A 12,685-nucleotide genomic window follows, 5' to 3' on the forward strand; every position below is an offset into this window, starting at 1 on the left:
CAAAAGTGAAAGTATGCACAATACCCATTCCAGAAAGCCTATTTAAGGCCCGAATCATTTGCTTTTTTAAGATTCTCAAGGATTAATTGGGGTTAAGAGAATAATCAGACTCCTGCCTGCTAATGCTAAGATGTCAGCATATTTAACTCCTTATGAAGTCATTTAGGTGGAGAGTCTTTAGCTCTGCAGCTATTTAGTTAATATGACTCATTTAATGACTTGTCCAATTATATTCTGACTGTGCACAAGAGGAGACAGTACGACCACATAGGGAGAAGGGCTTTGTTTAAGGCTATGCCTTCATTAGCTTTTACTTTGTCTCTTTTTAGTTTCCTTCTTCTTTTCTTTCTTTCTCTTCCTTTCTTTTTTTTGTTGTTGTTGCATTTTCGGATAAATCCATACTGCTTTCTATGAAACTTGGTCCCGCTCCGAACACTATTAGATGCTCATTTATACTGCGTGACCTTTTCCCAAAGATAATACGGCATTTTCATATCCTGAGATGAAATGGCCTGATGACGAAATCTAATTATATATTTTCCCTGAGGCAGTGGAGGCTGTAGTATGGTGGCTGAGGAGGGACAGCACAGTATCAAATCTGGGCCACGGACTCCTTTTTAGGCCATGTCCCCCTCCCCAGGCAGTGTTCCGTCACTGTTGCTGAGGCGTTGACTCTCTGAAGTATTGATGTTTCCCTAGTTAGAATGATACAGTCCACATCTATGCGCAGACTTCTATGTCCTCTGTAGCTCCGTTGGTAGAACATGATGCTTACAATGCCAAGGGTTGTGGGTTCGATTCCTGGGATCACCCATGTGTAAAAAAAAAAGTGGATAAAAGCGTATGCTAAATTGCATATACTGTATCTGTGGTGGTAGCGAAAGCTGTTATGCTTTCTGTCTGACAGAATAATATTATGGGATTCCCCTGCTTTCTCTCTTTTATCTCTCTCAGTCCCAACGGCTTCTCTCTGTCTCTCTCCGTCTGAGCTGGCTCTGCTGCCAGAAAGAGATAGAGATTAAAACGACCAGACAGAGAGGTCAAGAAAATGCCAGTGTATATATGCAAGATGGGGAAAGGAGGGGGCAGAGAGAGAGAGAGAGAGAGAGAGAGAGAGATGGAGAGAGGAAGAGAGGGACTGCAGCGGATATAGACGGTGACAGGGGGACAGAAATGGAGAAGGAGAAGGGGATTAATATACAACCACAGATAAAAGAGGAAGTGATCCGAAATGAAGTGAGAGACGGAATGATAGAGACAGCAGAAGAGGAGAGAGAGAGAGCGAGAGATCCTGTGTGCATTAGGGGGTGTCCTGTCTGCTCTGTGTAGATGTGCCGTCTGTCAGTTATAGGGGAGGCGAGCCGAACACAGATAGATGCTCCTCCTGTGTGCCTTAGACTCTCATCGATTATTAATGCCTGCTATAGATCCCTGGTGTTTAGGGAGGGTATGTGGGCGTGCGTGCATGCGTGTGTCTATGTGCGTGCGTGTGTGCATACCTACAGTATATGTGTTGTGTGTGTGTACATGCGTGCATATCGTATATGAATGTGTGTGTGTGTGTGTGTGTGTGTGTGCGTGTGCGTGTGCGTGTGTGTGTGTGTGTGTGTGTGCGTGTGTGTGCGTGTGTGTGTGTGTGTGTGTGTGTGTGTGTGTGTGTGTGTGTGTGTGTGTGTGTGTGTGTGTGTGTGTGTGTGTGTGCGTGCGTACATCCGTCTCACACACTCCTCTCCCCTCTCTCTCTCCCTCTGGGTTTGAAGGCAGCCACTGTTCCGTCAGCCCAGTCTCTGCGTCTGATGGAGTTCAGCTTCAGTGACTTTGAGCTGTCCGACGCTGAGACCACTCAGGCCACCATACGCATGTTTGTAGACCTCAACCTGGTCCAGAACTTCCAGATGAAATACAAGGTAGGTGTGTGTGTGTGTGCGTGTGCGTGCGTGCACGCATATGTGCGTACCGACGTGCGTGTGTTGATGGTAGTGTGTGTGTGTGTGTGTGTGTGTATACGCGACTGTGCATACAAGTGTTGACGTAGATGTGTGTGTTTTTACCTCCTAAAATACAGCCCCTCACCCCATTATATATTATTAAGAGGTCCATTTACGACACAGTTGCCCTCCAGAGTGCCCGCGGCGCGGACGGCTCATAAAGAGAGCCTTTGATTGGCTGTGAGGGCCCTACACAGCGCCCGGTTATTCTTCAGCTCTGTGAGTGAGAGCAGGCATGCTGACCACCCAAGTGTATAAATAAGAGCAGGTCAGCTCTCTAGTCCAGTGTCAGGCTGTACCTCGCTGATCGCTCCACTGCACTCCTATGAGGCATGGTTGACCATCACTGGCCTCAGAACAGCCATACGATTGAGAATTGAGAGGATACAGTATGAGAGATACCGTAGTGACCTTCTCTTTCAGCAGTAACAATAAATTGGACTTGAACAGTATACAATGCAAAGCATTTTGAGGTTGAGGAAAGGGCAACATAAATGCCAATCAAATTCATTTCGATTATTGGCAAGTCATGTGAAAAGTGTTAGCCACTACTATGCATTAACTAGTGGGGATTTGATTTGGAAGCTGATGCCGGCAAATGGAAGGACATGGGAAGATTGGATAAAGATACGATAAACAGAATCTATTGATTTGATTAGCAGTGTGGCCAAGGTTTTCTCTATAATGCCAGCCAGAATGCCAGGCTGGCCAGATTATATCAAAGCCCTACCGATATGAGGATGTGCAGATACTCACTGTCACCGTTTTCCGTTTTGTCTGTTTTTGGCCTCCCCTCCTCCTCCTCCTCCCCCACATCTTTCCCTCTTTCTCCCCACTTTTTCTTGTCTATCTCCTAATGCGATCCCTCAAAATCCCCCCCCCCCTCTCTCTCTGTAGAGTCTGTGCCAGTGGATCCTGAGCGTAAAGAAGAACTACAGGAAGAACGTGGCCTACCACAACTGGAGACACGCCTTCAACACCTCCCAGTGCATGTTCGCCCTGTTCAAATCTGGCCAGTTACAGGTGAGCTCAGCCAATCAATGGCCAGCATGGCAGGGGTGCCGGGTCACTCCGTCCAATCAGTAGATAACCGACCCCAGCAGCAACGTCTTACGTGTGTTAGTTTGATCAGTGGCTAATGAGTCACCGTGCTGTAACTGTGCCATGGCTGGGTCAGTCCGACCATTGTGTTTTGTCAAGTCAGCATTGGCTTCCAGTAACCGCCATATTTAAATACCAAAACACCAAATATTCTCCACTACATCTGAATGTGTTACTCTGATATCTTAACTGAAAGTGATCAGATATTATGAAGAATATTGTTATTACGAATAGCAAGTCGAAGACACTTGAACGGACACTTGAGCAAGCACTGTCTCAGACATAAACAGAACTCAACATATCCCAAACACACAGTTCCAGTTTAACCCGGTTCCCCTCGGTGCTCACACCCAGCTCTGTTCTGATGACTATGCAGAGGAAGTAGTAGGTTAAACGTTACGCTCCCGTTGTTGCTAACAAATAGCTGTTGAGTTCATGTGTAAGCTGCTTTCTCAAGCAGACAGTGCTAAGAGCCTAACACCCCTCTCTGTAATGAGACTAACTGTTTGTGCGTGTGTCTGAGTGTTTGTGTGTGCGTGCTTGTCGAGAGTTGCCGTGTGAGTTTGTTTGCCTAACCATTTGTGTCTCGTTGGTCGTATTTATGACTGATAAGCACCTGTGTGTTCGTTCGTCGAGGTAGTGGAGAGGAGGGGATATATGTGTGCGTATGTGTGTGGGTGTATGTATGTATGTGGGTTTATGTATGTGCGTATGTGTGTGGGTGTATGTATGTATATGGGTGTATGTGTGTGGGTGTATGTATGGGTGTATGGGTGTATGTGTGTGGGAGTATGTATGGGTGTATGTGTGTGGGTGTATGTATGGGTGTATGTGTGGGGATGTATGTATGGGTGTATGTGTGTGTGGGAGTGTGTATGTGTGTGGGTGTATGCATGTGGGTGTATGTATGGGTGTATGTGTGGGGGTGTATGTATGGGTGTATGTATGGGTGTATGTATGGGTGTATGTGTGGGAGTATGGGAGTATGTATGGGTGTATGTGTGTGGGTGTATGTGTGTGTGGGAGTATGTATGGGTGTATGTGTGTGGGTGTATGTGTGTGGGTGTATGTGTATGGGTGTATGTATGGGTGTTTGTGTGTGGGTGTATGTATGTATGTGGGTTTGTGTATTTAATTTTTTTATTTCACCTTTATTTAACCAGGTAGGCCAGTTGAGAACAAGTTCTCATTTACAACTGCGACCTGGCCAAGATAAAGCGCATGTATGTGTATGTATGTGTGTGGGTGTATGTATGCATGCATACGGCGTACATATGTGAACCTGTGTCTATGTTTGTTTGCTGGTAGCCTCCTATGGCCTCCTATGATGGAAGTTGGTGCGTGGGTGCTTGTGTCTGTGTGTGTGTGTGTGTGTCTGTGTGTGTCTGTGTGTGTGTGTGTGTGTTAGTACTTTGGTCTTTGTAATGGGAAACCCCACGGACATCTTTGTGGATGGTGTGCCTCATTTTCTTCTTCTCCCTCTCTTTCTCTCCCTCCATCTCTCTGTCTGTCAGAGTAATATGAGTGAGCTGGAGATCCTGGCCTTGATGATCGCCACCCTGAGTCACGACCTGGACCACAGAGGAGTCAACAACTCCTACATACAGAGGTAGGCTGTAATTGTGTGTGTGTGTGTGTGTGTGTGTGTGTGTGTGTGTGTGTGTGTGTGTGTGTGTGTGTGTGTGTGTGTGTGTGTGTGTGTGTGTGTGTGTGTGTGTGTGTGTGTGTGTGTGTGTGTCTCACAGTTCTTGTGTGTAACTACCTCCATCAGGAGTGACCATCCCCTGGCCCAGCTTTACTGCCACTCCACCATGGAGCACCACCACTTTGACCAGTGTCTCATGATCCTCAACAGCCCAGTAAGAACACACACACACACGTTCACTCATTCCATTATTTACTCAGGAACTCAGATCACACTTGATTTGGATAGTCCATCTGTAGATGCTCTACAGATGGTCATATTATCAACAAACTATCTGTTGATCAGCGTCTGCTTGCTAAGGCTACGTTAAGGTTAGGTTTAGAATAAGGGTTAAGTTTAGGGTTAGAATAAGGGTAAGGGTTAAGGTTAGGATTAGGATAAGGATAAGGGGTTAAGGTTAGGATTAGGATAAGGGGTTAAGGTTAGGATTAGGGTTAGTAGATAGTCAGTTGAAATGTTATTGTAGAGCATCTCCAGATGGGCTATCCAAATACACTGTTACCGTAACTCATTCAGTCAGTTCTGCATTTATTCTTCAGGAACAATAAAACGGCCGGCATCATTCACCATAACGTATTTGAGATACATAGCAGGATGCTAGTGTTTCCTCATTTCCCCTTTAGTGCCAATTCCATGTGCCCTATGGCACCCTATCCCCTATATAGTGCACTACCTCTTACCACTCACTACCTTGTCAAAAGTAGTGCACTGTATAGGGAGTATGTCATTTGGGTTGCGGTCCACGAGCTCCAGCTGCTAGTCTCCAAGAGATAACACTCCTCTATGGTGTAATAAAGCAGTGCTTCATCTTTATGGGCACAGATTCACTGGAGAGCAACACTTAGTTCATCTGGGATGTAGTAGACACACACACACATTGACACACACAAACACACCATTATACACACACATCGCAAAGAAAGGAGAGCAGATCCAATTGTTGAATTGATTTCGAGTGTTGTGGAATTTGTGTTGCCATGGCACCCATGCTATAGTTGAACTTGCTCAATAACTTGTACGCCCTGCCTCTCTTTCTCTCTGCATCTCCCTCCCTCTCTCTCTCTTTCTCTCTCCATCTCCCTTCCTCTCGCTCTCTTTCTCTCTCCATCTCTCTCTCTTTCTCTCTCCATCTCCCTTTCTCTCTCCATCTCCCTCCCTCTCTCTCTTTCTCTCTCCATATCCCTCCCTCTCTCTCTTTCTCTCTCCATATCCCTCCCTCTCTCTTTCTCTCTCCATCTCCCTCCCTCTCTCTCTCTCTCCATCTCCCTCCCTCTCTCTCTCTCGCTCTGTCCCTTCCCTCTCTCCCCCCCAGGGGAATCAGATTCTGAGCAGTCTGTCTCTGGATGAGTACAAGGCCACTCTGAAGATGATCGAGAGGGCTATTCTGGCAACGGACCTGGCTCTGTACATGAAGTAGGTTAAATGTCACACCCAGCTGGGACGCTCACAGAGGGAGCCCATTCAAGTCGAATTTTATGCAGTTTTCATTATAACTTCAACTTAGGTTGATGGGCTGTGGAAAATGTTAAGGTGGAAGTGGAAACCCATTGGCTTATTCATTAGAAGATCCTATGATAATGTGCTGAAACTGTGATTTACTGTATCTCTCTCTCCCCCCCACCTCTATCACACTTTTATCTCTTTTTTTTACACCCACCTCTCTCCTAATATCCCCTCCCTCTCCCTCCTTCTCTCTCTTTTTTTCCCCTCTCTCCCTGTCTGAAGTGTGGGCGTATAACTAGACTGTAGGCGGAGGGGAGATATGCAGTTAATTGGATATCTGTTTATCTTTTCAGGAGGAGAGGAGAGTTCTTTGAGCTGACCAAGAACAGCCAGTTTGTCTGGGACGATGACTACCATAAAGACTTACTGAGGTTAGTGGACACTACCTACAGTATACCATCTTCACCATTCACCTGGGGATAGATTATCTGTGTCTGTCAAGGTTGGGATCAATTCCATTTCAATTCAGTCAATTTCGAAAGGCAATTGAAATTCCCTATCAAACATTCCCAATGAAAAAGTCCCCATAGAAAATAATATGCCTTTTTTTTTTATTTCACTTTCTAAATTGAGTGGATTGAGATGGAATTGACATGAACCCTGGTAGGGCTGGGAATTGCCAGGGACTTCACGATACGATATTATCACAACACTTAGGTGCGGATAAGATATGTATTGCAATTTGATGTTCCAAAACATATTGCTCAGTATGTCTGCTGCAGGGAGACAAAGGAGAACATGAGAAAGTGAGTTTTGATTATTCATGGGATTAAAGTGCTGAAAATATGCTGACTCACCATTTGAAAAGAAGATGAGAACAAGCTATAGGATGAAAATACCAGAGTTTTGCTGCAGGTACAGCCGACTAGCTCTAGCTAACGCTACCTAGCAAAATAAATATCATTATTTTGAACAAATCGATAGTTGGAGTCAAAGTATCAATATAATATTGTCCAAAAAATATAGTGAGAGTTGTAACTATACATTTTTTTCCCCCATCACTAAACCCAGGTGTATAATATACCTGAGTGTACAAAACATTAGGAACACCTTCCTAATAATGAGGGGGGGGGGGTTGTCATCAGAAAAGCCTTTTTGTGGGGAAAAACACATTCTGTTTGGCTGGGCCTGGCTCCTCAGTGGGTGGTCCTATGCCTTCCAAGGCCCACCCATGGCTGCACCCCTGCCCAGTCATGTCAAATCCATAGATTCAGGCCTAATGAGTTTAATTCAATTGACTGATTTCCTTATATGAACCGTAACTCAGCAACATTTTTGAAATTGTTTAATTTTCCATTTATATTTTTGTTCAGTGTATGTCATGGAAAGAACACTCAGTGTAAAGCTCTCGACTTGTCTTACAATGTTTTTGTGTTGGTTTATTACCCCCTGAAGGTCAATGCTGATGACTGCATGTGATATTTCTGCCATTACCAAGCCTTGGCCAATACAGAAGAGGGTAAGACTGTCCAGTTAGATAACTTTCACTACACTCAAGACTCACTTTATCAACCAAACTGTCTTGTTACTGGTATCTCCTTTGAAATCCTTACAAACGTGTCTTTCTCCTTTATGAGTACCTCTGCCTTTTCTTTTCTCCCACTAGATTATGTTTTCTTTCTTTCTGTCGCTCTCTTTCTCCTTCTACCCGTCTCACTTCAACTCCCCTGTGTAAGTCTGTTTCTCCTGTTCCTCATTAGGCTCCCTCGGTGCAATGGAGGGAGAGGTTCAGACAGGCCTCTAGCCGTGTGTTTTTGTGTGTGTGTGTGTGTGTGTGTGTGTGTGATCAAAGAGCTAGATGCTCATTAGAGGATAGACACAAACTGCTGTAGCCCTGTCCTCTCCTCCCCTTACATAATAACTACAGAACCGATATGCGCACACACACACACACACACAAATGCAATTCAGTACAGTCTTAACAGAAAATCTGTGCACACACACAGTCTCTTTCACATACATACATATTCCGTTGAGCTCAGTAGATATTATTAGAGTTGATGCTATTTCAGCCAAGATGTGTACAAAAATGTCTCTCCTCCTCTCTCCTTCCTTCCCCCCCCCCCCCCCGGCATTCTCTCCTTTCCTCAACTGAACCCCCTCCCCCCTCCCCCCCAACCCCCGCGGCTCTCTAGTCTTGATTACACAGCTCCAATCAGTGTTCCGCAGATGGCTGCCACACACACACACACACTTCCTTGATTGGGGACCCGAGGCCCTAGTCAGATCTTATTGATCCCTTGTTAAGAGAAACAGTCTGTCAATGCAGCAGGGCTGTTGCTCTGTTCAGAAGCAGAAACCATGATGCTTTTTTCTTTCTATCTATATTTTTTTCTCTCTCTCGCTATTGCATCATTCCCGTGCTAGAAATGTCAAGGCACACTTTATAGGGCGCTGAGCGAGTGCTATTGTGGGGCATCAGATCAAATTGGCAACAGAGAATTTCCTTTTGATCCACATAACAGGAGGACGATTGCCGATCCAGCCTCCGTTCCCTCTCGACCTGCCTCGTATCACATTCATTTAAAACAACTCCATTGAAATGCATAGATATCTGCGAACGGCACGAACAAACTAAAAAGCCTGAATAGGACAAACGATTGGCTGAAGCATTTATTCAGACACAATCCTAGGGTTGTATCCTATCAAACCGGACTCTGCACGCGGTTGTTGAAAAGACTATGAGGGTTCCATTTGTCCTTTACCCGATTGAAACATCATTCCACTTTGAGGCACTTTTAAAAGCTGCCTTTCTTTTTTGTCTGTCTCTCTCCGTCTTCTCTTGCAGATAGCCGAGCTAGTGGCTACAGAGTTCTTTGAGCAAGGGGACAAGGAGAGACAAGAACTCAACATTGAGCCAATAGTAAGCACTTCTTCTATGCCTTACCACCTGCAATTATTATTCTGTATTGCACTATTACATTGCTCACTTGGGCCAATACCATTGGAAATCAGGGTTTGTGAAATTGAATTACAAGGCTCTGATTGTAATATCCTGGCATGTGGACATGCTGACTTTGTGCAGAGCTAGGTTTTGACAAGTTGGCAAGATAAGTCAGATATCAATTTGAGAGCAAATTAGATTTGGACTTAAAAAAAAAAATCGATGTTTTCTGAAGCTCGTTTCCTTTCCTAGGATCTGATGAATCGGGAAAAGCGCGATAAGATTCCAAGCATGCAGGTGTCATTCATCGATGCCATCTGTACACAGCTGTATGAGGTGAGGCACATCAGTGATTGATCTTTGTCATGTTTAAGAAAAATGCAATTGGCCATATACCATGTATGACATGTAAACACTGACATAAGGAAGGTGCGCTATCATTCTCCCTGTTCCCCTCTCTCTCTCTCTATCTATCTATCAGACCCTGGCTGGTATGTCTGAGTCGTGTTCCCCACTACTCGAGGGCTGCCAGAAGAACAGACAGAATTGGAAGATTCTGGCCGAACAGGGCGACAAAGGCTTCTTCAACGGAGTGGTGTAGAAATGGTCAACGTCCCGCCGTCCCCACTATCACTCCAACCCTACACCACCCCACCCCCGAGCAGACCGCATCAACACTAAGCTATATTTATTACCATAGTCTTTTTTTATTTTTGCACAAAGTCGACTCCCTACATGAAGGAAGTCTCACTATAGTATATCCCTTAGTCGGAAGAAGTGAAGTAGACTGGACAGGAGAGAGGTTTGCGTGTGCGCGGCTACCATTGGCCTACTGAGCTCCGAGGGATCAATATGACGCCATAGTACTGTAGACAGACAGACCTGGGTTCAAACAGTATTTGAAATCTTGCAAATAATTTGAGCTTGCCTGGAGTGCCAGATGGACGGGGCAGGATTTGTACAATGGACTGGTGCCATTGCACCAGGAAAGCTCAATTAAAGATTGCAAATACTATTTGAACCCAGGTCTTAGTACAGATACAACTTTACTTTCTACACACCGTACAGCACCACAGTAAGAAGCTTGTTTGTAACACCAGGGTGCACGCACACACCACAAAGGTTTTGAGAGAACGTACATTTTTGTAACATTGTCACTCGTTATAACTATTGCATATTTATGTTTTATATATTTATTAGATTTCTATACTGTATCGTCAGTTTCATGTTGAGAACACACACACTCACACGTCTTTATAAAACAATGTATCTTTTATTACCAAACGATCCAAATGTCTCTGCTTTGAAAACGTCACTCGACCATTCATGTGTATTTTTAGGTGTTATATTATTTTAACTTTGCAAATTGTAAAGGAGCCAAAGACTAGACACGTGGTCTAGAAGATTCCACTGCCTTCCTGTGACATGATAGGTATGAAAGGTCCAATTTCACACTTAAAAAATAACCCATTTGTATGTAGCCACTTGTCCACCCTGTTGGCCCTCATAATGGACGAGCCCAGCAGGTGGTCCTTTTTGAAACGTGTTGAATGTGAGGCTGGGGTGTCTAGTTGAAAGCAGAGCTTGACAGTCAAAGCCCAAAATCAATTTGCAATGTCAGTCTACCTTGAGGTAATTTGTATTTGTAGTGGAACATTTTAAAATGGCATTATAGAGTTTTTATTTTACATTTCTTCCGATACAGGGAATGACAGGACTGAATAATCACCCACTCTCTCTAAACTTTCTGCCTCCAACATTCACATGATATACTATAGTAGTTTTCAGGTAGAGATATGTGAACTGCGTCACTGTCATTCACAGGAGAAACTCATCCAAATGTTACTTAACCATGTCCTAACTGCAGCACTTATCCGTGTAGAAGTACGTGGTCCCTCCGAGGACCACAGTTGTTACCGTGGTTGTATTTTGTACTTGAAGAAGTTTCCAGAAATACTGTAGTTCCTGAATTTGTGCTTAAAAAAAAGAAAAAAAGAGGATAGTTGCTTTTCCTTTTTTCAATTCCACACAGCTTTGGTCTCAGATTGGTATTTCTAGAGAAGATGTGTTACTTCAATGATAGACCTGTAGTGTTGCATGTGAAGTAACAGCATCTATAAAGATGGCTATGTGTAGTCACAGGACAGCGGACCTGTTGGTTGTTAGTGGAGGCTGAGGTAATATGACATGTAGAAATGGTTCCGTGTGAAGACATGAAGGGTCCCCCCCCTTCTCGTTGACTCTGAAGAACACTGTGAGACAAGTTGAATGGTACATCCCATTAAAAAGATACTCCTTATTTTCTATGTGCCATGTCATTTGTGCAAACAAACTTTGGATAATGTCATACTTGTCTAAACAACCATTTATTTTACATTTACAGAGAGATGATAACTAAGCAGAACTAAAAAAAACGTGTTACTTTGCCACCTTCTGGGCAATTGCAGTAGTAACACACAGATCAGACTTGAGGACGATCAAATGGACACATATTTCAGGAATATTTCTTAAAAATACAACACAAACCACTAGCTTCTAAAACAGAGAGGCTCAGAACTGGATAGAAGACAAGAAAAAAATGAACGTAAAGTGGATCAGTGACCACTTACAGGCAATATGTACATCAAAGCAGTGAGCCAGGAAGAACAAAGTATCCCGATACACAGAGAAAAAGACAGGACAGAATCATCAGTATAAAAGGACTATTTATACACACACAGTGCCTTCAGAGAGTATTCAGACCCCTTGACCTTTTCCACATTTTGTTACAGTACAGCCTTATTCTAAAATGGATTACATTTTAAAAATCCTCAATCTACACACAATACCCCATAACGCAATTTTTGCAAATGTATTACAAATAAAAAAAACTCAAATACCTTATTTACATAATATTCAGACCCTTTGCTATGAGACTTGAAATTGAGTTCAGGTGCATCCTATTTCCATTGATCATCCGTGAGTTGTTTCTACAACTTGATTGGAGTCCACCTGTGGTAAATTCAATTGATTGGACATGATTTGGAAGGACACACACCTGTCTATATCAGGTCGCACAGTTGACAGTGCATGTCAGAGCAAAAACCAAGCCATGAGGTCGAAGGAATTGTCCGTAGAGCTCAGACAGGATTGTATCGAGGCACAGATCTGGGGAAGGGTACCAAAGAATGTCTGCAGCATTGAAGGTCCCCAAGAACACAGTGGCCTCCGTCATTCTTAAATAGAAGAAGTTTGGAACCACCAAGACTCTTTCTAGAGCTGGCCACCCGTCTAAACTGAGCAATCTGGGGAGAAGGGCCTTGGTCCGGGAGGTGACCAAGAACCCGATGGTCACTCTGACAGAGCTCTAGAGGTCCTCTGTGGAGATTGGAGAACCTTCCTGAAGGAAAACCATCTCTGCAGCACTCCACCAATCAGGCCTTTATGGTAGAGTGGCCAGACAGAAGCCACTCCTCAGTAAAAGGCACAACAGCCCGCTTGGAGTTTGCCAAAAGGCACCTAAAA

The 12,685-nt window shown here is 44.2% G+C and overlaps 1 protein-coding gene across 4 annotated transcripts in view; it reads left to right on the forward strand.

Moving 5' to 3' along the window:
• pde5ab (phosphodiesterase 5A, cGMP-specific, b) overlaps nucleotides 1-11,582 on the forward strand; it is a 93,779-nt gene extending 82,197 nt beyond the window's left edge. For 3 of the 4 annotated variants that reach the window (XM_029753511.1, XM_029753512.1, XM_029753510.1), the window contains 10 exons: nucleotides 1,761-1,907; nucleotides 2,886-3,011; nucleotides 4,604-4,698; nucleotides 4,861-4,948; nucleotides 6,107-6,207; nucleotides 6,591-6,668; nucleotides 7,693-7,756; nucleotides 9,086-9,160; nucleotides 9,434-9,517; nucleotides 9,663-9,799. In XM_029753511.1, the coding sequence (XP_029609371.1) occupies nucleotides 1,761-1,907; nucleotides 2,886-3,011; nucleotides 4,604-4,698; nucleotides 4,861-4,948; nucleotides 6,107-6,207; nucleotides 6,591-6,668; nucleotides 7,693-7,756; nucleotides 9,086-9,160; nucleotides 9,434-9,517; nucleotides 9,663-9,782 (978 nt within the window). In that variant the 3' untranslated portion in view covers nucleotides 9,783-9,799. Of the gene's footprint in view, nucleotides 1-1,760; nucleotides 1,908-2,885; nucleotides 3,012-4,603; nucleotides 4,699-4,860; nucleotides 4,949-6,106; nucleotides 6,208-6,590; nucleotides 6,669-7,692; nucleotides 7,757-9,085; nucleotides 9,161-9,433; nucleotides 9,518-9,662 lie in introns of all 4 variants that reach the window. The other variant, XM_029753509.1, reaches the window with a different exon arrangement.
• Nucleotides 11,583-12,685: the final 1,103 nt, after the last annotated feature.

The sequence above is a fragment of the Salmo trutta genome, chromosome 5 (genome assembly GCF_901001165.1).
Source record: "Salmo trutta chromosome 5, fSalTru1.1, whole genome shotgun sequence".
Lineage (NCBI taxonomy): Eukaryota > Metazoa > Chordata > Actinopteri > Salmoniformes > Salmonidae > Salmo > Salmo trutta.